Below are 26460 nucleotides of genomic sequence, written 5' to 3'. Positions count from 1 at the left end.
CTAAAGCATTAACATTTAACGTATGCCATTTAGTAAAGAATTCGCTCGTTGTATTATTTTTCAAAGCCACTTGCTTTTCAAGAGAAAAATTAAACTTAATCAAATGTTTGAAACATCTAAACGATGTTCTATGTTTCCTATCTGTTAACATATACATATATCATTTTTTTTCATTAAGATTAAACAAAGGCTCAAAAACAAATTCGGGTTATTTCTTTTATATCTAAATGATACAGAGTCAAAATTCAAACTTGCATAAGGACTAGTAACATCTTTACACCAGCTTTGAACCTCATACCATAGCGGCCTTACATATTCACACTCCCCCAAAATATGCTCCATTGTTTCAGGGAACTTTTTACAAAATTTACATAGTTCTGAGTCAACCAAATTTAGTTTGTTATCTGTAAGTAGTAAAAAGACAGTTATTGGTGCTAATGCATTATTTTGAATAGAAATTTCCTTATTCCATTGTGTTTTAACCCCCCCCCCCCTCAATTACGTCTCTCTCTTCTGCTACTGTTTTACATTTACAATGTTTATTTTACCAGGCCCCTAGTTACAAGCACTGCTTTTTCAATAGCTAGGTTCCTCACATTCTATTTAATCTATCGTATGAATTGAGAATCATTGAGACATGCTCATAATGTATTGTATATATATAATTTCCATTTCATAGGTGTGTCTATATATTTATGGTAAACTGCGGAGCAAATAAAACGTAAAACTTGAAACTACAGACTGGTGCCCCCCCCCCCCCCCCCATCCCAAATGTTTGAGCCCACGCTACTCCACTGCACGAGACTAATAAATTATGAAAGAATGTCATAGTATTCACAATGAAAAAACTCGATGAAATCAGAATCGTTAGCCTCCGCCTTAGTGGCACTGTTAAGGTCACATCTCTCTCGATGAGGGTAGTAATTTATTGAGGAGCAGTCCGCAGACTGGAGACAGCGCCCTCCGCAGCTGATCAGCGTAGATTGTTCAATTTGCTCGATGACGTTATTTCTGAGACAGCCTGGATTGGAGACGTCTTTCTTGAAGGTCATTGATCTCGAGGATGGAACGGCTAAATAGCCGGGAACAAATGAACGCAAGGTGAAATTCAATTTCAATATCTCTAATTTTATCTAGGGGCAACTATCCCCACCCTCCCCAACCATACACACACACACACACACGCACACACACACACACGCACGCACTTTCGGGTAATTACCCCTGTCTGGTAACTATCCTCGGACAAATAATAATCCATGACAAGCACCACGATTAACCCTTTCATAAATTACCTAAATCAAGTCAACCTTTGTACAACTATACCCACAAGGATTAAGTAGCTATAGGGTACCATGTGGGGTATTTTGCCGTAGATTCAGGCGGGAGTATACCGGTGTTTCATATTAGTTTTTTCCCGCCCAATTTCATATTTTTGTCACTAAAATCAATTATGGTGCATTCAAATTCAAGCCTCATTTGAAAAGTCATTAGATTTCCAAATTGTTAAATGTGCTGAGTTACTATGTTTTTTTCCGACAAAAGTACAGAGAAATTTTATATTATTTTTTTATGTTATACTTTATGAAAGGTTACCCAAGTGAGTAACAGGTATCCCAACGCTGGAAAGAAACGCACTCTTTAGAAAACTTCACTTTTTCATGCAAAAATGTTATTTTGTTCTATGCACGCAAGTCAGATTGATCGGATGACACAACGACCCCCCCCCCCCCCGACCCCTTTCATGGCCCGCGCGCTAAGAACTTTCCATTCTTCAGAGATGAGTGATCGATCCTGCTTCCAATTTGCAATCCCCCCCCCCCCCCACTTGCAAATGAGATTTGTTTCGCTTTGTAAATCATGGCTTATCATACCAAGGATCGTTGTACATGATGACGCAATAGTTCCTTCCCCCTCCCACATGACCCCCCCCCCCCCCCCCCGCGTTCACATCAGTTAGCAAGAGCTTGTTATCTTACCATTGCCAATACCATCTTTCTTGCAGACTGATGGAACTGTGGCTGTACAAGGAATATCGTACCACCAACCGCTGTACAAGACGGCGCAGTCTTCATTATCTATATTGTTGGGCTCTCCTGGTCCCCAACCTGTCAATAATACAGTGACAAAAATAATGTTCGGAATGAATTTGTATATGGGGGGAGAAGGGGAGAAAGAGAGAGAGAGAGAGAGAGAGAGAGAGAGAGAACCGTAGAAACATTAAGTATGATAAAAACAAATGATTAACATCGGCAAAACTCTTTGAAATAATTGAATATAAGGAATTACAAAATATTTAAAGATGAGAACATAAAATAATGTCACTTCTCTCTCGATCCCCTAGTTCTCTTCGTTTTCGTTAAAGGTATAATACAAAGTTTTGGTATGGGGTCATGAATTTGGTTCAAATGGACATATTGAAAGCATATATGCGATCCTACAATATTCAGTGATCTTTGTCGCGGTTGAAATCGAGTCTAAAGTTATGAAATTGTAAATAACAAACTCTTTGTGTTTTATAGCTCACTCTCAAGGTCATAAGCTCTAAAACAATGTTTCTTGACTAAAATCGACCGATTAGCTATTCCCCTTTGGAAATTATATCACATATTCTGAAATTGTCATGGTCGCAGCTACCATTTTCCGGCCGTATGTGCTTTTTGAAATTTACCAAAATTTACCGGGAGCACCGGTAAATATTAATATTCAATTTTTCTCGAAAGCAGAAGGTTTTTAGGGGCTAGTGCTTATAAACATCCACAGGGGCATCCAAATATATCAAAATTGTAAAGAATCCCTATCCAGCTAATTTTTAACATTTACCAAAAATGTGCATTACCTTTAATCTTTGGATATCCCTGTCTGTCTGCCTATCAATTTATCTCGTTGACAGTCTGACTCAGAGGCGTCACTATAGGCTGGCAATTATTCGTCGGCAAAATTGAAAAATGTGGGGCAGGGGCGGATCTAGTTTTTTGCCAAGGGCGGGGGGGGGGGGGTAACAAACAAAATTTCCCAAAATCACGCCGTTTTACTGTTTTACTTTTTTTTCTTTTTTTTCTTCTCACTTGGTTGCCCAAGGGGGTTGAAACCACCGAAACACCCCCCCCCCCCCCCTGATCCGCCCCTCTTGGGGGGGGGGGTAAAGTTTTAACCACTTTCGTCATCATAATACTGCCCTCACCCCTCCCCTATTTATCTTTCTAAATTATTCATCATCACAAACACATTATTCATACCGGTGTAGGTAATTGGATGATTATCATCCCCGCACAACCAGTCCCCCTCCGAGATGTCGTCCCTGCAGTCAATCCACAAGGCCGTGTCCGAGGCAGCAGCTAGGTCTCCGATATAACTGTTCTCTTCGGCCGACGTGATCTCGGCCAACGAAGCTCCGTACACTTGACAGGCCGCCGACGCGCCGGGCCGAGTCCTGTCCTCCAAGTCGATGAAGTAACAGCTGGAGGAGAATAGCAACCAACCAGATGGACAAGTATCTACAGAAAATGAAAAAAAAAGCATTTTGAAATGACAGTCTTCGGACTTCTCTCTCATCTGTGCTGTGCTCGATCCTGCCTGCCCGTATGGACCTGAAGAAAACAAAATGGATCTACATTATTTTGCCACTCTCAACCCAAGCAGGCGCGTACGCATGGGGGGGGGGGGGTCGAACCCCCCCCCTCAATTTTTTGTTATGTGTGTGTTTTGGAGGAAACCCCCTCCCCCTCAATTTTGTTTCAATCTAAATATATATATATATATATATATTTATATACATATAAATCGTACTAAAGTCTAAAGGGTAAACCAAAAAAGGTGACCTTACCCCCCCCCCCCCCCCCCCCCCCCCCAACTGAACAAAATATCGGTCGGCCAAATTGTCAAATTTCCGGGACAAAAAGGGGGGGGTATGTTGTTTATTTGTTTTACCCCGAGATATACGGTCGAAAATTGACTCACATGCCTTGCCATCATCATGACCATAACATCATCCACTGTGTAACTATGCAAACAAGTAAAAAGCAGACGAAATTCTAGATCTAAAATGTAACTCGACGAGGAGAAAAATTAGACAGTTCATCCACGTTTTAGTGGAACTACCACGGGGCTTGCATATTTTTAACTTGTTTTTGTAGCGATGACTGACGTAGATTCCCTTTGTATCAGCTCAATAAGCAATGGAAAGCGAAGTAGTCACAAAGTTTGTAGTGAGAATATAAGTTCAAGAGTCTGAAAAATAGGGACAAATGGTGTCGCGCAGGAGGTTCGATTATTATGCGGGACTCGATCGGAACAAAAGGTGGATAAATACGGGAAGTGCAGTCACCAACAAATTGGGCTAGACTGCAGCAACATGATGTATCTACAGAAAATACATATATACTCACAATCAGCGCTCTGTAGAAAGGAAGTCCATATCGTCAAAATCATTAACCCAACAAAAATGATATTTGGTGGAGATAGTAACTTAAAGTTGCGCGTAGACATTTTAGTATATACACTGTACTTGATTTTACTCTCCCTTTTAGTCAGTTCCTATGATAAATGAGGCTGTGTATATTTTAGTCGAGAGAAGTTTGAAACTATAGCTCTGTTCTTCTCTGGAAATATATTCCCAAATAATGCCCGAAAGCGTTGACCCATTTCTAATGGAAGCTATACAAAAGAAGATCTCTGCTTGGCTTTTTAATTAATACTAATAAAAATAATAATTCGTTCTTTTATAGCGCATTTCATGACCGAAAGCCCTCTCAAAGCGCTTTACAATGTACAATGTACGTTTACATAATAATTAAGTGGTGAACTAGCTTGCTAATTAGAACTAAAGCCGCGCAAGATCGAACTTGGGGTCATTGTCTTCCCCCATCTAGTCAATGTGTAGATGCCCACAGTGAAGGAAATTATCATTTCTAGTTCATGCACTTTTGTACTTCATTCATAATTGGGTTTTGATGAGGCAATCTATAACTGATTGAAATCCCTTGCATGACGCATTTACCTTATTACAGTGAAAAATAAATAACCGGCGAATACGGGCAAGAAATGTGTACAATGAAAACCGTTATATTAAAAAAAAAATTCTATAGCGCCGTCTATCTAGAATTCTATTCCGAGGCGCATGTATTGTTAACCACAGTTCTGTGTTATTAACCCGGCTTCAGCCTATATAGCTGCCATTACAGCGCTCCAGCATTTCAAGGAATTAATTCCGAATATAATAGTCTACCGCTTCACCATTTAATTAACGGGTGATTGTAAGACTAGTGGTTGCGTAACTATTACTGTCCATGCTTACCAAGACTCATCATTATTTCTACAAAATAAATCTTTAATTATGATAATAATAGATCACAAAGATCACATATAACGCGCCTAATAGTAATACTTTGTTCTAGGCGCAGTATATATTATTACCCCGGTCATCGGATTCAGGCTTACCCGCACATAATGTATGCACATTCTCCACTCCCTGAGGAGCATTGCGACCAGTCCCCATTTTTACAAGCGCACACTAATCTTGCTCATCCAACCACATTACCCCTCCCCCTTTCTTCGAGAATTGAAAAATTAACTATATTCGGGCAACTGCTATCTCATATTCGGGCAGCAAGGTGGTTTATTTGTATTTTTCATATCTATTATAATTATGAAATTTCGTTTTCGCCTTAAAAAAGTGTCAAAATGTTTTCTCACTTCCCTCGCTTAGTGGTAAAATATAGAAATACAGGGGAATTAATTTTCGGGCAACAGGGAGACACTAGCCACCCCCCCCCCCCTCACCCCACCCCAGCCATTTGTAAAAGTTGGTTTGTCAGCCCATTTTGTAGCTATAGCTGTATGACCCCTTTATCAATATTCCCAATACATGTACTATTCAAATTGTTAACGCGTCCGGGTAATTTCGGGGCATTTAATTTTTCACAGTAAAACTTTAATAAGCTTATCAAAAAACAACTCTGCCTGTCATACTATAACCAGTCCAAGTCAGAACATATATTTATGAATACGTCATCTCTAACAGCATCGTGAGGAAACGGTGCATTCACCTTTTACACGAAATGTATTTTAATTATAAGAGAGAGAGAGAGAGAGAGAGAGAGAGCTCAAACAGCCAAACGACGGAGATTGATAGCTAGAGATTCAAAGAAAGACTCGAAGAATAACTATTGACTGAAGAAAAAACGGATGGGAGCAATACAACTGGGATAGTGGGTGAATGAGAGAGAGGGGGAGGGAGGGGGAGAGGCCAAAAGAGAGAGAGAGAGAGAGAGAAAGATTAAAAAGAAAGAGAATATAGAGGGAACCCAGACAGCCTACGAGAGAAAAAATAAAGTGTATTTACAATATTTACCTTCAATTTGATATTCTATTTATAGTTATGTTATATATATATATATATTTTTTTTTTTTTTTTTTTTTTTTTTCTTTTTTTTCCCTTTTTTTTTAAATACTTTTAAACGTGATAAATATTATACCCATCCTCTTATTCCTGTCTTGTTTTGCTTTTTCTCCTCGTTTTTCTCTTATGTTTACCTTGATGTTTTTTGTGTTATGTTATTGGTTTTACAGTTTTACTTGTATTATTGTTGTCGTTCTAGTTGAATATCTGTAATTAACTGTCTTATTGTTTGTTTGTTTTGTACATTAATTTGTTAGATATTTATTTGTTGTAACTACATGTACATTTTCATTGCCTTACTTCTTGCACTTTCAACGTTTTACATATTATTGTATAATTCATTGTATACTTATTGTTATTTTTATGTTTGTGGACCCCTTCGAAAATCAGCTGTGCTGAAAGGGCCATCCACCCTATGAGAGGAAATGAATAAATAAATAAAATAAAATCTGATTTAATAAACTTTCAACACGATTCTTATTTTCACAATAGCAATAGGTATTGGTCAAGAGTAAGATAATACAGTACGCATTAATCATGAACAAAATAGAATAGAATTCAAGGCACATTTTCCTGATAAAATAACATATTTAATACAAGAAAAGTGTTAACTTCAACATAATTATATACAACAACAAAATATGATATCAATATCTCATGTTTGTAGTTCTCATAAAAATGATAGAAAGTGTCACAGCTGTCTAACTTGCAATCCTAGTATCTAACTTGCAATCCTAGTACATGACTTGTAAAGGTTTATGAAATGAAAGAGTTTCTTCTTTTAACAATAGAGTGAACCGTGTAAGTTTAACCTTTTTTTAATAATATCTGTACACATAAGGCTCTACATTAGATTACCGGTAGTCTGATCAATGATAAAAGACAGTACCTGATCCTAAGCAATATGATAATGATTATACATGCATACATTTCCATATGAGCCATTCTACATGAGGATTATAAAGTCAATTACATTTACAACTTCATTTTTACTACACTCTGGTATGGCATGGTGTTACATTCCACTTTTTAATGTATATCAATACACATATTCTAGAGCAATAAAATAGATTTTAAAAACCTAACAATTTTGGCTCGGACATTAGGCTACATGTAACAAAGAGATCATTTTGATAATTATATCTTGAGTTCTGGTAATGACCCAAAAAAAATATCACAGAATCAAATGAAACTTAAAATGAATAATCAAGATGACAAATACATGACATTTGCAAAAATTGTTTTGCTAGAAAATGTATTATAGCTAAAATCTTTTGTTTGCAAAAATCCTTGTTCTTTATAATGCCCTTAAACATACATTAGAAAACAGTAAAAATGATACAATTCATGCTCTTCTGTTCTGGTTACAGCTACTTTACATTTTTGTTACCAGACATTGCTTACAAAATACTTGTTTGCAAAAATCCTTGTTCTTTATAATGCATACATCATAAAACAGTACAAATTATACACAATAAATTTTGCGATAGTGAAATTTAGCTTTGGTACCATAGTTTCTTCATATTCATATGCGCTTTAGAATATAACTTAAAGTGATCCGGTAACTTTGTCTCAGATTCTGAAACAAAATTCTGGATTTAACTCGTGATGCAATGATAATTATAAACCTTTAGGTCAGTCAGGAACCCCATGACTTTTACAAGCCGATCGCCTGTCTGATTATCAAGATATTTATGATTGGAATTACAAATTTTGAAAAACGTACGCCTGACGGTTTTCATAACACTACAGTCTATTGGGGGAAACGAGTATGGTAAAACCGGTCACTCAAAGATTTTTACTTTTTTGAGGCACTTCTTGATCACTTTGAAGTGCAATTTTTTTAGGGCTTCAATATTACACCATATCACAGACACTGATAACACGTAGGGCCGTGTATCTCAGATTTAACATTGTTAAATGATCCCTTTAAACATTCGTTCTTACCGCAGAACAAAATGTTTGAAAATATTTAATTTTTGCCCCTGATAAAGAAATACTGCCTCTCATATTTGAAGCAGAAAGGATGTGATCTTTTCTCAGTTTAAAATCTGTCCTTATATTGTTTATTGAGCTTTTGAGCTTTTGAGAATATAACCAATACACTGGACCTTACTGTAGCAGGCTACAAGTAGTATCTAGAAATTTATCTTAAGATTACAAAACATAGATTTTACCTCAGAAATTGGAAGCAAAAAAAGAAAAAAGTCTTTCTTTAATTGCAGTTTGTCCACTATTTAAAGTTTGAGATTTAAAGAATCAAACTGACATACTCATTTTACGCTGGTAGCAAAAATTTTTTACTTTTTTTTTTTGGGGGGGGGGGGCCTTTAGAATATAACCTTGAGATCCCTTTTTAAAAAATCACAGAATTTTGGCTCTAGAAATTTGAAGCATCAAGAAAATAATTGCCTTTGATTACAATCTGTTAACAATCGGAAGTTATATAACTTTACATATATATAAATGATAAACACAACATTCAATGTGCAAGATTATTTATTTTCCTTCACATTCCTTAATGGGACTTTGTAACATTGTTCAGATGAGAGAGGATGGGGCTTAGGTAGTGAATTCAATGAGGATGTACAATTAAAGATAATCTGAAAGTTTGAGTGAAAACATTTCATTATTAATGATACAAATTGGAAAAACTGATCTGAATGATTCCTTAATTCTCCCAACTATTTAGTTACATTTTAGGTGAATGAAAATTGTCAAAAAGCAATGAATTGTAGGCACCGTTCCAGACATATTTTAAGTGATGAAAGATTTGTATGTCTTATTTTCATGAAAAACAGTTGGAAAAATTTAAAAATGGTTGGGAGAATTTACTGTTAGAGGGTGTCGCACAGTGAGGCCTTCAAAGAAAACCATAAATATCTTTGTGCTTTGATATTTTTTTCAGGATCTTTTGCATGTTAGAGGGTTAGTACAATGGAAGGAATATAATAAGTAACATTTAATACACAAATTACGCAGTTTTTTTCATTAACCTTCTCAATGTTACTGAGTCACTTTAACAGGAATTTTCATTCTGTAAATCCAAAGAATGATGTAAATGATCATTTCTCAACACAACAACAGTCTATCCGTCTTTCCATCTAAACTTGAGATGTTGAAACATATAATCCACTGAGGACTGAAGTCTTCCAATCCCATAGGCTTTAATACAGGAGAATCCTTACTCCTCTACGCAATCGGTTAACAAATCTGGAGTAGCAAAACTTTTTCAGCCGTTGAAGATCTTTCTCACCGTTTCTCCTGCAGAATTCTGCCTGAGATGTTTGAAGAATAAACAAACTTCGGTGTCTTTCATTGCAGTCTGACCTCGGCTCGTCTGCCAATGAAATGATGACGATAACAATAATACTGATGATGATAAAACAAATGTATTTATTGGCACAAATCCTCTAGCGTCCGCAAGCAAGCAAGCAAGACAGATGCTAACCAGACTGCAGGAGCAGTAATGTTTGGCAGGCACGGTGGGTTTGAATGTTTATAAGGTTCTGGCAAGGAGGAGAGTTCTTTCACTTCTTAGTGTTGCTTGGACGGTCCTTCATGATCTTGATAATCTTCTCCCCTTGCTGCAAAGATATATGAATAAATCAAAGTGAATGAATAAATGAATAAAACTATAAATATATATTTTTTTTAAATACATACATACATACACACACCCTTACATACATACATACATAAATAAATAAATAAATGAATAAATAAATAATAGTTAAATAAATATAGAATATACCGGTAAACAAATGATTTCTTTTTAAAATAATAAGGACAAAAATAGAGAGAGAAGAGACTAAATCAGACAAATCTTACAAGTTTCAAGGGGACAAAACACAAAAATTTAGTTTCTTTGTTATGTTTGGGGAATCATGTTGGTATCTTATGTTTAAACTATCGACAATTGATATTAATTTGGAAAGAGATGTTTGGACTTGCAATACTAAACAAAGTAAAGTAATACTCTATGCAGGCTTTGATATGAAATTATTCTTCTTTTTTACTTGCCATATTTATCAACCATTTGAATATTATATAGAGCTTAATCACTCACACATGATATAAGACCTGTCACATTTACTACGATAACACATCTAATAATAATATTCTGTGTTTATATAGCGCTCAATACATCGATCCAAACGATGTGCCTAAGCACTTTTCAGATATATTATTACCCTGGTCATCGGGTTCAGGCTTACCCGCACACAGTGTATGCACATTTTCCACTCCCTGGGGAGCATTCCAGCCAGTCGCCATTTTACGAGCTAACATATCGTCCGATTTAAAACTGAGCAGACTGCTTTGAACTTACATATTCTCTTCTTTGGAATGTCATGCCTAATTCCTTAGCGGCTGTCTCCAGGAAGTTGATTTCAGATGGTGCCATGGACTTGGCCTGGAAGGTCATCTCATTCTTCTTGTTTGCTTCCTGAAAGACCCTATTCAACACAGAACGAGGAGAAACAATATTAAACATCCAAGGTAGTCATAAATTATCATAGAATCTACCTTGAATACATTAAAGCCCAAGTCCACTCCAAAAATAACCTACTTTCAATAGAAGCAGAAATATCAGACAAACCAATCAAAAAAAGTTTGAGTAAAATCGGATAACTAATAAGAGAAGTTATGAATTTTTAATGACATGAACAACTTTGAAAATCATAAGACATGTTGGCAACTCACTCTTGAGTCTGTGATGTCATTGCCTCACTATCCACTAATTGTTTTCTTAATATTTATAATATGAATTTCTTATTTTCCCCCTAAGAATCCGATTTTCTTCACACCAGCATCCAAGTAATGTTGATAATAATATGTTTTTGTGTGGATGGACTATTTAGAGTAATTTTTTTCTTCAGTTAAATCATGAAAAATGTGAATTTTGATAAACTATTTATATACAATTATACATATCAACGATTATGAAATACAATATTCAGAAAATAGTATTGATCCTCAAAATTCTTAAAATAATTTGTGAAATTTCATGCACGCATTATGCTACAAATCATATAACCTGGGCAAAAGCATAGTGTAATCAAGTTTTGGAGATAAAAATGGAAATTAATGGGATAAAAATATATAAATCAATCTATAAATAGTGAGGCAATGACGTCATGAATTGATAACCAAATTGGCAATTTGTGTAGTGATTTCTATTGTTTCATTGTTTTTCAAAAATTCCTAACGTCCTTATCAGTTATCGGATTTTACTCAATTTGTTTTGGCTTGGCTTGTTTTTCTGCATCTATTAAAAGCAAATTATATTTGGAGTGGACTAAGCCTTTGAATGTTGTAGAGATACCAGCTGGTTTTCCCTGATTGACCTGACTAGAGCCCAAAACATGTTGGAGCCTGGTAGATTCTTTACAGTGTGAAGCCTGAAAAACACAGAGGTGACAGGATTGACATGTCAGGCAAGTCTAAGGCAATCATTTGGGTTATCAAGAGCAATGAAAGTATACAGGAATACTGACTGAATTAGTAAATTGTCCTCAGGAATACGACTTACCGTAACTTGTCTCTGATGTTTTTCTGAACATCTTCAGGTACTTTCCCCTGTGTCTTTCCATCGTCTTTCGGCCTGGTATCTTAAATGACAAGTATGAGGGAAACCAATACCAAGTTATAGGATCACAATGATTACAATTCATGATCACTTTGAATTTTTGGTTTTCCAATTAACAAGGATACAGCTTTTCATATCAAGTACGTTTATAATTATAGGAGCATTTTCTACATTATTGTACAAACATTTTCATAATCTTTCTTGTGCATACCTATGGTTAAAAGTAAAAGTTGCATGGTCAAACAACAACCACAGAATTAATAATTAAACAGCGCTACTGTTCCTAGTCGTCGCACTATGATGATGGTAATGATGAGGATAGGGGGATGAGGATGACAATTATAAAGATGAAAATGATAATCAGGAAAACTACAAGAAGAGTGACTTGGGTTATTATAATAAGGAGTATTATTATTATGACTCTAATCTGAATTCCTATGACCTTCCACAAAAACAAGATCACAGAATCCCCAAAGCACTTGACATATGGGTCTGACTAGCGAGTTCATACCTCAGGTTTTCTCATACAAGCGCTCAACTACATCATTTCAATAGATCAAACAGTGTCTGGAAAATAACTTCCCTCCCGAGCCGCATAGATGGCAAAGTTACCTTTCTTCCAGTCAGGAAACATGTTGTCATAGCGACTGCGTTCCATCAGATTCCAATTCTTCCATGCCGTGTCCAGCTCCCTGAGCCCGCTGAGTATGGACGCATCGGAGGGATGCTGCTGCTGGGCCTTGCTCAGGAATCGATGGGCACCTTTAAAATCCTGCAGCTCCATCAGGGCCTATCGGCAAAAAAATACAAATACAAATAAAACAAAGCAAACACTGAAAGGAATTTGTTTACAGACAATCGCGTAGCAGGGATGTAGTCTTTAAAATGGTGTTAAAGCCCCACTGTACTACTTGCTCCCTCTATATCGAAAAAAATGCCTAATTGGTGACCATTGGTCCCCCATGATCCTCTTTTTCTTATGTTAATTGAGAGCTGAGTTGATGAAATAGCCACCTGTCAGTGACCACCCGGGGTCTAATCCCTCCTAGCCAAACTAGTACAGACAGCCTTTTAGGAAAGGGTGGGAAGGGAGGGGGCAAGGGATTGACTATACTAGGTGGAATATATGCAACAGAACAAGGCCATTGAGTGAGGGGATGTTGCAGGAGGGTGTCATTTCGTCTTCTTATCGCATTGTCTAGGACCATTGTGATAGGGAGATTGGGGGATGGTGGAGGGATTGTCTGACCGAATTTCCCCCTGGTGAGTTAACTGAAAACTCTCCAGCAAACAGGCAAAACAAAACACACACACAAATATTAAAAGTTTAATTTGCGGACAGAATTCCAAATTTGTGAAGGGGGAGGGGATTAGATCACGCCACCTCCCCACCACCCCCCTCTAATAATGCCCTGTATTTCAGATAACTTACCATGCCTTTCCTGTAGAGAGCTTTGGGGTGCTTGGGTTGCACTTCAAGCACCCGATTGCAGTATGAGATGACCCTCTCCGGTGTTTTGAGCTTGGAGCTACAGAGGGCGATGTTGAGGCAGAGCTTGATATGGACGTGTTTCATCTGATCCTCCTCCTCTTGGTTCCTCATATGTGCACCTTCCAAGATCCTCAAACCCTACATAGAGAGGGACAGTGAAACCTGATTAACCAACCACCTGCATAGAAAGATCACACTTAAAGAAAGACCACCTGTATATAAAGACCACCTGATCAGAAAGATCACCTGTATAGAAAGACCACCTTGTATAGAAAGACCACTTGTATAAAAAGACCACCTGTATAGAAAGACCACCTGTATAAGAAGACCACTTGTATACAAAGACCACCTGTATAGAAAGACCACCTGTATAGAAAGACCACCTTGTATAGAAAGACCACTTGTATACAAAGACCACCTGTATAGAAAGACCACCAGTATAGAAAGATCACCTGTATGTTCATGTTCTTTTATTCAAAACCACACAAAACATGATTATAATGTGCTATATTCCACATACTAAGAATCTTGCTCTACGATTGGTCAAAAGTAAATCATATGATGAAAGATAGTTCGCCCATCATTGCTGGGAGAAGCAAAAAGTTCATTACACTGTGTAGATAGGCTACTATCTACACAGTGCAACACACTTTCACTGAACATAATTGTATACGCTGCGTATTGCTCTCCTCTTTAAGAGCTTTTAGTGTTAGTACGCGAATTTTGGCCACGCACGAACTATATAGTCACACCACCATACTACATGCACTGTACGTATCGTACACAGTTTGCTAGCTGTTAATTGTCGACTTGTTGCTCTAAAATGACTGAAGAAGTGAAATGTTTCTGAAGTGGAATATAAAGCATATATTCACCTGTTGGTTTCAGGCGATGGCAAACTATCACTTCCTCGTCGATCAGAATGTATACGATATCTTTCCTCAGCTACGCTTTGGAGAGATAGCTACATCAAGATCGCCTCGGAAGGGATAGTTTGTCCCATCACCATCACCAACGGTAGTTATTTGCTTATTATATAAAAAAAATAGTCTGGGCTTGGACACCGAAATTGTCATACTGGCAAATGATATTTGGATCTGCCTTGAGCGGCCTTTAAATAGAGGTTCCACTATAATAATAATAACAATATTCCATTTTTGTGTAGCACTATAATGATATAGATGATCTGACCTATGTTCCATGAACAATTGCGCTGTGCTATATTTTGTAGAGTTTCACAGTGACAATCTTGTCATCAAAAGCTGTATAAGACTTACCCTTATATATTTTGATAATGCAGACTTATATTTCCCGTCTTGGAAGAGATCATTTCCCTCCTGAAAAAAATAAATATATATCAATGAAATATCATCAATTTACATCAAAATTAGATTTTTAGTCAAAATAATAAATATAATTTGAACACTGACCAAAGCCTATCTAACAAAGCAACATTTACAAACTGATAATATCTATGAAACTCTAATGGTCCATTGATAAACATGTTGCTAGATTCAACTAAATCAATCCTTGTTGACCATGAAAATCTTTATTCTTTATAATAATACATGGTTCACAAACATTTGGCCCCTTTACCAAAGGTCTAGAAAGGCATTAGGCAGTAAACCATTAAAAAAAACACTGGTAAAATTTAATGAGTTGTGGAAGAAGGTGACAGCCAACATCTATTGACAAGGCACCTAGAAATGGGGGATAACAGGGCTTTAATGTGAATCATGTAACCCCCCTCCCCCCCCCAAAAAAAAAATATATATATATATATATATATATATATATATATATATATATATATATATATATATAATAATAATAATAATTATTATAATTAAAAAAAAAAATAATAATAATAATTATACTTAAGAAAAAATAAAAAAAAAATAATAATAATAATAAATAAAGAAATAATTTATTTTTTTTAATTATAACTTTTTTTACCTGTCTTTCTGTGTCGACTACTTTGAGCTTTCTCTTGAAAGTGATTTCCTTGCGCTCCTCTTCACTCATGTTGTTAAACTCGTCTAGCTCAGCACGGTCTGTGAAGCTCTGAAGCTCAATCTCCATTAGAACTGGGAAATTAAAGAAAGTACTTAGGTATGAGAACCAATGGACAGTTTTGGTAAGAACCCCCCCCCCCCCCCCCCGCCCCCCCCCCCTTCATTAAAAATAAAAATAAGTCTTAGTTGAGGTTGATGAATAGTAATTGGGACAATTCTATGTCCTCGTGAGCAGAAATGGCAATATAAAGGTTACTACTGATTTAGATCCAAAGTCATAATACAAATCACCTTTCGTTTGATCTCGCCTGTATACCAAAATATATTTTCATATAAAGTATTTTCAGTGTATTTCAAGTACAACACACTCGGGCATTTGCCTGGAGCCAATAGGTGACAAATTCACATTGTTATTTCCAGGCGGTTTCAAGGGGTTCTGAGATGCTGTCTTTTCACTCTTATATCACATCCACATATTTGGACGTCAGGTGGTCTTTTTCAATTCAAACATAATATAGCACACCGAACAATGACTCTTTCAGGGGTAATTTATTCATGATAGCTTTCATCATCACACCAGCCCCCATATCATAAAGAGTTGTGATTAATCCAAATAAATTTCCAGTCCTCTAATCAATTGCAAGTTTGGAGTCTCCTTTGGAATCTCCTTTATACAAAGTTACTGAGCAGCAAATGTAAATCAGTGCTGTGCCATAGTTTGAACCATGGACTTTCATTTATCCAGTCGATACATCTACGCATACAACCTACAGATAAAATAGGTCCTGGAAATCATATCCCTCTTACATGCAGAGTAGCAAATACCGGTACAGTCAAACCTTTCTATAGCGACTGCCCAAGGGAAACACAAAAAGTGGTCTTTTTAGACAGGTTTCTTTAGTACATGTTTCAATGAGAAACTATTTTCAAGGGAAACAAAAAACGTGGTCTTTGTAGACAGGTGGTCTTTGTAGACAGGTTCTTTTATAACACGTTTCAATGAGAAAACATTTTCCAGGGAAACAAAAAATGGGGTCTTTGTAGACAGGTGGTCTTTGTAGACAGGTTCCTTTAGTACATGTTTCAATGAGAAACCGTTTTCAAGGGAAACAAAAAACGTGGTCTTTGTAGACAGGTGGTCACTTAAGCAGGGTTGACTGTATAGGACTTACCAAAAAGACTACAATGCCATGCTGTGCTGTGGCTTGAAACCATGACCTACTCAAGTCAAGCATCAAAACCACTCAACCATGGCATGCACAAACTTACTTGAAGCATTGGCAGGGATTCTGGGAGGTACACCGAGCTTTCCGTAGGCGTGGTCAGGATGGATCAGAAACTTGGACATCTCCCCTGTGCGCATCGTACTTAGGGCGAGGTCCATACCAGGAATAACAGACCCTAGAATAGATGCATGAAGAGTAACAGAGTTACTATAGAAAAGGGGTCTAAGACTTTTGCAACATGAAATGCATATTGCCGACAATGAAAAAATATGTTGATGTAGTTTGTAATTTATTTAATCAAATTTCGTGACAACATCAGAAACCATTAATTGTTGATGACTTTGAAACAAAATGTTATAAATGTTGAAAAGCATTTGCAGTCATCGTTCACTGTGAAGCACTAAACTTACTTATTTACTTAACTTATTCATTCGTATTATTGCATATTTAGCCCCCTCCCCCCCCCCCCAAAAAAAAAAATTACAATCTTAAAATCATGATTTACAAATCTTAATAATCTTTGCTTCTGAAGAAGTACACCATACAATTTATTGCACCTTTTTCGGAAACCTTAAGCATTTTAAAAATCATTTTTATAGTCATGCAACAAAAGGTGCATATACAATGCATAGAGTCAGTATAAATATTGGATTGATGATAGTGAGAAGGTAAACCTACCTGCCCCTAGTTTGCATCTCTCTGGTCTGTTCCTCAGACGCGTTGAGTCGTACGGCTCATCACTGTACTCTACATAGCAATTATAATGTACTGGAAACAAACAAAACATCCAATAGTTATGACTTTACAAATGGCGCTCATATACAATTATTTAAATTCAAAATAATTCTGCCTAAGAGAAACAGTTCTCAAGGAAAATACAAAATACAGTCTCCACAGTCTGTTAAATATGGGTGATGTAGGCTTTACTCAATACACCCTTTTACAGTTACAGTGCGCATGCGCAGACATGGGCGCCATTTTAATTTACGAGTAAACAAAGTTATTTACTCGTAATTTAAGATGGTACCCATGTATCATGTGAGCGCACAGAGCAGGCAGTGACGCAACAATACATGCGCATCTGAAAACATGGTTGATGATGCAATATTTACGCGCATATTAAAATGGTGTATTCAGATTTGCCAAAGCTGCATCTGCTCTCTTCCTTCTTAAATGAGAAAGTCAGATTCCACAGGACAATTCTAAACAGAGCTGAAAATGCATCTGTTTATCGAAAATGTTACTTTTACTACCTGTAGATGATCTGTTGAGCTGTTTTTTAAAGTAACTTGCATACCGTATATTCAATATTGTCTCGTCTTGATCGTAAGTGCCGGATATGTAGCGTTATAAAAGAATATATTATTATTATCATAGTATTTACCTGTGAGAGTCATCCCTACGATGGGCAAGGCTCCTGTGCCTTGCTTGAGGAGGCTCTTGAGAACTTTCCTATCCTTCTCTGGAGTGATATCCTCCATTTTCTTGGCGATCTTCTCAAAAGGGGCCTTCGTAACAATCAAAAAGACAAACAAACATGAGAAAAGTACAAGTAAACTTTCAAGAATTAGACAAAGAAACAAAGAATTAAAATGTTGGGGCTTATGATGCATCTGTATTAGAGTTTTATCTCACATGAAAGGATATAAAAAGTGATTAGAAAATTTCTGCTTCAAGCCTCCAAATCCTGAAAACCTGAATATTGATCTGGGATATTGATAAAATAATTATGCTACTGGCTTGACGCTTTCTGTATTGTAGGCAGTTTGAAATGCGAAAACATTAGTAGTGCATCAAAGACTTGTACACCCATTAATGGTATTTCCACCAAGTCTGGTGTCAGCTTGACCTTCTGCACATGGAAACTGCCAACCCACCCACTTTCACTTAGATATTTGTGTGCACTGCATTTTTTTACATTATAACTTCAATTTTTGTTATCCTCTGTGAACTGACAATTTACAATGATCCTACATGAGGGATCTTAATAAATACAATGAATATGAATTTGAAAATTGATAATCAAAGCTGTCTTTTTAAAATCTAAAATCTAAATTTATGTTGCTTAAAGGTCAATGTCATGGATTAATATTTGTATCATTAATAACAAAAAGGGGTCATGGAGTAATATTTGTATTATTAATAACAAAAAGGAACCACTAAGCCGCACTATGATAGGAAACATGTCTCATGATATTTTTGATAAAATTAGTGGCTTACCAGACCCTCATCTTCACCGTCGTCATCTTCTCCCAGACATTCTCTGTTTAGCTGCTTGAAAACTTCTTCCGTTTCAAAGTAGGCATCTGTGTCTGGATCTGTCAAAGAAAAAAAAGTTGCTTAGAAAAGTACAATCATTATACTCATCCTCCAATCATCTTAATCAGAATCATCTTCATCATCATCACTATTATCTTAATCAGAATCATATTCATCACTTGATCACCATCACCATCATCATAATTCCTCCCAATACTTATAAATCAGTCCTACATACCGGTATGTAATTGAAAGAAAATGCACTGAGTTTGGGGCATAGTATTTTAGGGGACAGTTTAGACATTTACGCCAAGATTTTTTCAGAAAAACCAGAAACACTTTGAAATATTTCGTCGCTGTTTTCACGAAGTGACGGTAGTGAAAAAACATTGCATTCACTTTGCGTGACAATTTTCCTCACTACCGTCACTTCGTGAAAACAATGACGATTTAGTTCATTACCAAAATCAGTATTCTATTTACTAATTCAGTGCAAATTTTCATAGAAAGTGTGCATTAAACATAATCAAATCAGTTCATACCTGTTAATTCTTTTGGAGTCTTGACTTCAAATTGAGCGCCGCTTTCACTCTGTAAATCATTCAACACAAGTCCTTTATTCAGCTCCACTGTCACCTGGTCATACTGAGAAATTTATGGAAGAAATGAAGAAAAAAAAGAGGATGTCAGATCTGTATAGCTTTTGTTCCTTATCTTTTGGGTCATGTCATGGGGATTTGATCATGGATTAACCCTAGCTGACAAGCAACTTTGTTTTCCCCTCTGCATACTACTGCCATACTGGTTTATCATCTTATTCCCCCTTTGTCACTTACTTGCTTTTCTTGTTTTTCTTGTTATCAGGAAAAAAATACTTTAAAAATTTTGGGGGCTACTTTCAAGCTAGACCGAAAGCTTCAGTCTCTATATCGTCGGTTGTTCCACTGAGACTACGTCTGGCTCCACTAGACCTCCGGATATAGAGACTGAACGATCGCCTATGCCATCGTATGTTGAAGATATCACGGCTAGATTTTAGCTGTTAGGCCCCTCCCACAAACATGACAAACTTGAGGAGAAATACATAATTTATCTTCAATTGCAGTAATTTTCTAGGCAATTGTCAGTCCCTAAAAGTTCCCTTTTTACCCCCCTTCCCCACGAAATAGAAATATAAAAGAAATAAAAGGACTTACCGAGCTTTTGGCTGCTTCTCGATGACCCACGTCAAGCATTCTGACCGACAGAAATCAAAATGGCGGCTAATGAATATTCAAATAAGATAATGGGGATGGTTGACCTCGCCTCGGCTAGCTCCTCCGCGCGTCACGTCGAGGATAGCACGCGCACGTGAAGCAGACAACACGAGAACTCAAACATACATGTACGTGCACGTACGCGCACATCTATGAATGAGGTCAATGGGGTGGAGACTAAAAAACTTTGTCATGAATATTCATTTCTTTGATTCAAGATGGCTGACGTCTGAAGACAGTCAAGTGGAAGAGATAATAACACCGTTTTGAAGAAGATTTCATATGCAGAGGTCCAAAGTACATATTTTCTTAATGTTTATCATGTGTGGTTTAATTCTAAATGCCAATTGTATATGTTAGTGCATGCGATTCTTACAAAAAAAGAATTTAACTTAGCATCAGGGCAGTATCGTCTTATCGTATACCGTAGAGTGTATCTTCAACGTACGATGGCATAGGCGATCGTTTAGTCTCTATATCCGGAGGTCTAGTGGAGCCAGACGTAGTCTCAGTGGAACAACCGACGATATAGAGACTGAAGCTTTTGGTCTACTTTCAAGCTTGCTTGCATGAAAATAACACTCTTTATTTTGTTTTGCATTGAACTTTTTTTTTGGCTCTTTTAATGACTTTCGGGGCTCTTTTTGGCATTTCGGGGGCTAATCGCCCCGAGCCCTCGTGTATTTTTTTCCCTGCTTAATGTATTCCTTTGTATTTTATAATGTACATTATTTTGTATTTGCAAGTTTTGTATTTTTGAACCAGAATTTGGAAAATAAATGAAATGTCAGTGGTCATAATCATTGAACTTGTCGATGTAGATCACGTGGAATTTTTGTGATATAAGCCACTGGTCATTCAATCATGGGTGTGCATACGCAGAGTCAAAATGTTTTAACCTTGGTAGGTCTAGTCTAGTTAGGAGAGTCTCCCATGGCCATTTGTACACCCATTTCCTTGAGTTACATTTTCTGCAAAGGGATTAGCTCACATCAAAATATAATTATAAACATAGACTAGATTATATACCTCACTTAAGAAATCCAGCCATCTGATTGGTCGAATTGCATTCATAAACTTCAACTGTTCCTGTAAAATTCCCGGTAACCATGCTTAAAACATTTCAATATTTTTAATAACCATGGTTATTAAAAAAATAGGTCAGTCTCCATGGTTACCCCATAGGTTTACATGTTAAAAAATGGTTTGAGCGATGGAGGATACCATACGTGTGCGAAAAATTGGTCGGCAATTTCAATACAATTGAATCTCGATCGATCTTACCGACAATTTTATCTTGCATTGTTGACATGAAGACGAAAATAAACTCTCAAAAACAAAAAAACAACATCTGCCGATAGATCTTGATCTAAGTTCGTGCCAATATGCATTGCAAAAGTAAAAGAAGGGTCCGTTTCATGGAGCTTTTGCGAAGCATCCCTCACGCGGAGCCGTTTTCAATCCATTTTAATGTATATATTGGAGAAAACTGCCAAGCATGTTAACGGCGCGCGATAGCCGAGTGGTCTAAGCGTTGGTTTTCGATACACCTCTTGTTGTACGCAAGAGTTCGAATCCCGTCTTCGACAAAAATGTAAATTATTTTTTATTTTTTATTTTTTAGTCTATTTTTTTTTCGGCATATAAAAGTATTAATGACTGCTTTAATATTCGAGAAATAGTTGTTTTCATACGCTCTCGGGAAGGTTACAATTGGGCTATTCCCCTCGGCAAGCCTCGGGGAATAGCACAATTCTAACCTTCCCTTGAGCGTAAAACAACTATTTCTCTCAAAGCAGTCATTAATACTATATTATATACCTCACTTAAGAAATCCAGCCATCTGATTGGTCGAATTGCATTCATAAACTTCAACTGTTCCTGTAAAATTCCCGGTATGCATGCATAAAACATTTAATATTTTTAATAACCATGGTTATTAAAAAAATAGGTCAGCCTCCATGGTTACCCCATAGGTTTACATGTTAAAAAATGGTTTGAGCGATCGAGGATACCGTATGTGTGCGAAGGATTGGTCGGTAATTTCAATACAATTGAATCTCGATCGATCTTACCGACAATTTTATCTTGCATTGTTGACATGAAGACGAAAATAAACTTCCAAAAACAAAAAAACAACATCTGCCGATAGATCTTGATCTAAGTTCGTGCCAATATGCATTGCAAAAGTAAAAGAAGGGTGCTTTTGCGAAGCATTCATCACGCCGAAGCCGGTTTCAATCCATTTTAATGTATATATTGTACAAAACTGCCAAGCATGTGAACAGCGCGCGATGGCCGAGTGGTGTAAGGCGTTGGTGTAAGATTCATCACTCATTATACGCAAGAGTTCGACTCTCACCTTCGACAAAAAAAAAAGGATTTTTTATTTTTTATTTTTTAGTCTATTTTTTTTCGGCATATAAAAGTATTAATGACTGCTTTAATATTCGAGAAATAGTTGTTTTCATACGCTCTCGGGAAGGTTACAATTGGGCTATTCCCCTCGGCAAGCCTCGGGGAATAGCACAATTCTAACCTTCCCTTGAGCGTAATAAAACAACTATTTCTCTCAAAGCAGTCATTAATACTATACTATTACACTCTAATTCTAAGCAGATTTCTCATGCAACATTACTCCTTTTGACTTTTGTTTTTGTGAGAGTTTTTGTTATGATCCAATAACAAAACCAATGTGCTCCTCACCTCCGATTGCAAAAAATGGCGCTCCAATTAAGCAGCCAAAATCGCTGGATCATATTGGAGCGAGCGAAGGCTCCGAGATACCCGTACGTTAACTCCAGGGAGCTCCGCCGCCCACACATTCGCGAATGTGTGGGCGGCGGAGCTCCCTGGATCGGAGTTACCCGCAGACCTACGTGTGCATGCTCACAAATCAGTGCAAGTGGTTTCATAACTTGAAAACAAACTCTTTTTCATGATTATTTTTGATACTTACTGTTTCAAAGTCATCAGCATCATCGTATTCGGCGCGTTTAGCCGTAACTGGTTCAGGACTTTCTAATTCCATGACTCGACTTCGGATGAGGACTTCTTCAACTTGATTGCCCGCTTGATTGGAGATCAGCTAGGCTAGGCCCGTGCTCCGTGAGTGTGAATTCGTGGCCAATAGTACGGGGGAATCCCCATGCACGCACGCCTTGTGTTTTCCGCGCTTGCCAAATGCAATGGCGACCTCGTGCGTCCCATACAACTGAGTTTTAAACACCTCCTGAAAAACAAGCCCTCTGTAGATTTCTAAGAAAAAAAACGGATTTGAAAAATTATCGTTCAAGATGCAAGTAATTGAAAAAGAAGAAGAAGAAGAAGAGGAATGTAGGACGGAAAAAAGAAAGATGAAGAGGTAGAAGGAGACGAAGAAGATGGAGGAGACTAGAAGCTTAGAAGTAGAAGAGGAATATAGGAGGAAGGAGAAGAAGGAGGAGCAAAGAAGAAAATTTTATTTATTTAGAAAAATAGTGCCACTGGTCAAAGTCTTCAGCCTGAATGTACTTTCAGACACTAATTCATACATGCATTATAAACTGCAGGGTTTGGGGTTTTTTTGTAACTGACTAGCCATCAGTAAATTAATAAATTAAATACAGTACAATCAACAAAACTCCATGAAAGAGTCTGCCCCATACTAGCTGCTCATGATAATAAGCCTTGCCCCTTAAAAAAAAAGAAAAAAAAAGCTGACTTGATCGAAGAATGTGTTATTCCTTTCATATCATTAATTATTATAATTATAATTATAGCAGACTATCACCAAACGTACTCATAAAGACTTAAAGATAAACTCCAGTACTGGTAAAAAAAAATAATAATAATTCTCACAGAATCAAACGAAACTTACACTGAATGTTCAAGATTACAAATAAATGACATGTGCCAAACAATTTTGGAAGAAAATGTATACTGTCTGAGTAATGAGCATAGAAAGACAAGGAAATCAAGGTAGTACTAGCCCCGACACCATGTGTGTTGTCCCATATATAGCTTTCTATGTGAGTGCTTGTTACTTTACCAAGACTCGGGCAAATTTATTATGATTTTGATGACTCCCGAACCTTGCAGTGCACACCAATACTTACATGCTACATGATCAACTGTTTCTGATCCTTTCCACACCTTTTCTTTCACAATGCAATCGCATTACCAGTACTAAAGTTTATCTTTAACGATCTAAAGGAAGAAGCACGATACATACATATATTTTTGAAATCTTTTATTAATAAAAGAACAAGAGTAAAAACATGACATGTACAATTAACATGCAGCAAAGTGGCCTCATCTAGGCCATCAGCGACAACAAAATAAAGGGGAAAAGAATGGTTACAGTAGGTTTTTACATAATTATTTTATTTTTATCTCTAAGGTTAATCTTTTTCTTTTACCTGCATCCATGTGGCTCTTGTTTTGTATTCACTGATTTTTCTGTCTTTGCAAAATAAACAATAATAAAATCTCTTTCTTTAAAAATGTGCGACTTTCTACTCTATTGGTATAGAGAGAACAGTTTTGGTCAAATTGAATTGTTAGTAACCTAAACCTGCACCATGCTCGGAAGGTATACAAAAATTACAAATGACTTAGTAATAAGCCTGTTAACAATTAAAAAGAGCCATTAGACCACATGAGGACATTCTCTAAGAAGTCATTGGTTCCAACCATTTTTATTAATAAAATTGTGCATGTTGTGTTTCTTTTAAATAATGATTAAATAGAGAGATCATCAACAACTATTCAAAAACATCTGTTTGAAAAGTGTAAGCATTATTTTGTCTTTCAACGGCTGGTTCAAAATGATAGAATATTTGTGGGGCCCCACAAATATTAGAAATGGTTATATTACAGGATATGTCAGCCGGTTCTGATCTAATTTTGGTCCAAGAAAGATTGTTTTGCCATTTAAATTGCATGATCTTTCAAATTTGACACTCAAGTTTTTCATTATCTCACAAAAAAAGGTCTTTTTGTGTAACGCCCTCCATACCAAAACTCAACTATCCCTTTAATCATCATGTAATTAAAGTATATGGTTTCAGGGTGATGTATACATACATTATGAGACTAAGAACAAGATAAAGAAATGTGTTTGAAGTGAAAGTCTATCCAACAAAAATTCATTTCAATAAAAGCAAAAATTTAAATAAATTTGGAGAAACGGTCTTGAGGAAAATCTAGTTGAAGATACACTGTATAATATATATAAATATATTTGTTTGTATTACTAGTATATAGATGTATGTCTTTCTACTCATGCATTTACTGATATACAATAAATTTGGCCAATACTGTTTTTGATTCAGCAATAGTTACAGTAACAACCATTTGCATAGATTACCATTTGCATGTAATTTAAGTATTTGGTTTCAGGGTAATGCATACATAACCATATAATGTATATATCTAGACTCAGTTGACTTATAAAGACCAAGAACAAGATAAAGAACTATGGTTGAAGTGAAAGTATATCCAACAGTAATTCATTTCAGTAAAAGCAGAAAATTAAATAATTCAGAGAATTAGAGTGTATATATTTTTTTTCTTCAAAGTGATAAAACAAGAAAAACTGTTTTAAAAAATAAAATAAAAAATAAAAAATTACTCTCTACTTTGCTTTGGACACAAAACTTCCTACATACCTATTATTGTCTATGGAAGATTTCTGAATAGACATGTCATTTGAAAGGTGTTCTCTCTCCAAATCAATCCATGCCCTCACAAACAATCATTGAAGAGGAACATGTTTATCTGATCTGAAAGAAGCAGAAAATGGAAAGCAGTGTGCAGCCATTTTGTGAAGTGACTGATCAGCCAAGCTTCCGATATTATATTGCTTTCTTATTCTCTGTTGGAGTATTCCCGAACGTTAACTGCTCTCTCTACATCTTCATCTGCACTTATTCACAAAAACTTACACTCAAAAATAGTGACAGGAGTAAAGGTGTATAGCTACCCCTGTCTAAGGCAAGATGTAAGAGCACATGCTCAAGCACACAGTATTTCTACATCACAAGATAAATAAAGATTGCTTTTGCTTTGGTGCAAAAATAGATGAAAGCAGTAATATATATTGTACATGAACTGTATGAGGCTATAAACTGCTAGGATACTGAGGTGTGTTAAATATAGAGCTTGATATAATTGCTTTGTAATGTGTCTCTCAGTTTTGGTTTATAACAGGGATATATTCTCTTGTTGCATTGAAATATA

The 26460-nt window shown here is 36.4% G+C and overlaps 2 protein-coding genes and 1 long non-coding RNA gene across 3 annotated transcripts; all 3 read right to left on the bottom strand.

Annotated features, from left to right (window-relative positions):
- Nucleotides 1-782: 782 nt before the first annotated feature.
- On the bottom strand, nt 783-4588 carry LOC105437441 (perlucin-like protein). The gene is made up of 4 exons (XM_030991031.1): nt 4389-4588; nt 3240-3497; nt 1980-2108; nt 783-1072 (listed from the first exon to the last, which is right to left on the bottom strand). Exons 1-4 carry the CDS (start codon nt 4486-4488, stop codon nt 813-815), a joined length of 747 nt encoding a protein of 248 aa, XP_030846891.1. The 5' UTR covers nt 4489-4588; the 3' UTR covers nt 783-812.
- A 2380-nt stretch (nt 4589-6968) lies between these two features.
- Nucleotides 6969-8718, bottom strand: LOC115926625. The gene is made up of 2 exons (XR_004065175.1): nt 8348-8718; nt 6969-7947 (listed from the first exon to the last, which is right to left on the bottom strand). It is a non-coding gene; the product is annotated as an uncharacterized LOC115926625 (long non-coding RNA).
- A 717-nt stretch (nt 8719-9435) lies between these two features.
- On the bottom strand, nt 9436-23300 carry LOC764741 (inactive peptidyl-prolyl cis-trans isomerase FKBP6). Its single transcript, XM_030991510.1, has 13 exons — nt 23198-23300; nt 19525-19627; nt 18944-19041; nt 18108-18231; nt 17402-17491; nt 16767-16898; nt 15439-15569; nt 14760-14819; nt 13423-13620; nt 12603-12780; nt 11934-12012; nt 10731-10857; nt 9436-9987 (listed from the first exon to the last, which is right to left on the bottom strand). The coding sequence occupies exons 1-13, from the start codon at nt 23267-23269 to the stop codon at nt 9931-9933; spliced, it is 1449 nt and encodes a 482-aa protein (XP_030847370.1). The 5' UTR covers nt 23270-23300; the 3' UTR covers nt 9436-9930.
- Between the last annotated feature and the right edge of the window lie 3160 nt (nt 23301-26460).

Source organism: Strongylocentrotus purpuratus, unplaced genomic scaffold (assembly GCF_000002235.5).
Source record: "Strongylocentrotus purpuratus isolate Spur 01 unplaced genomic scaffold, Spur_5.0 spur5_scaffold_2, whole genome shotgun sequence".
NCBI lineage: Eukaryota > Metazoa > Echinodermata > Echinoidea > Camarodonta > Strongylocentrotidae > Strongylocentrotus > Strongylocentrotus purpuratus.
The sequence above is the reverse complement of the archived record's forward strand: the minus strand, read 5'-3'. Positions and strand labels throughout refer to the sequence as shown.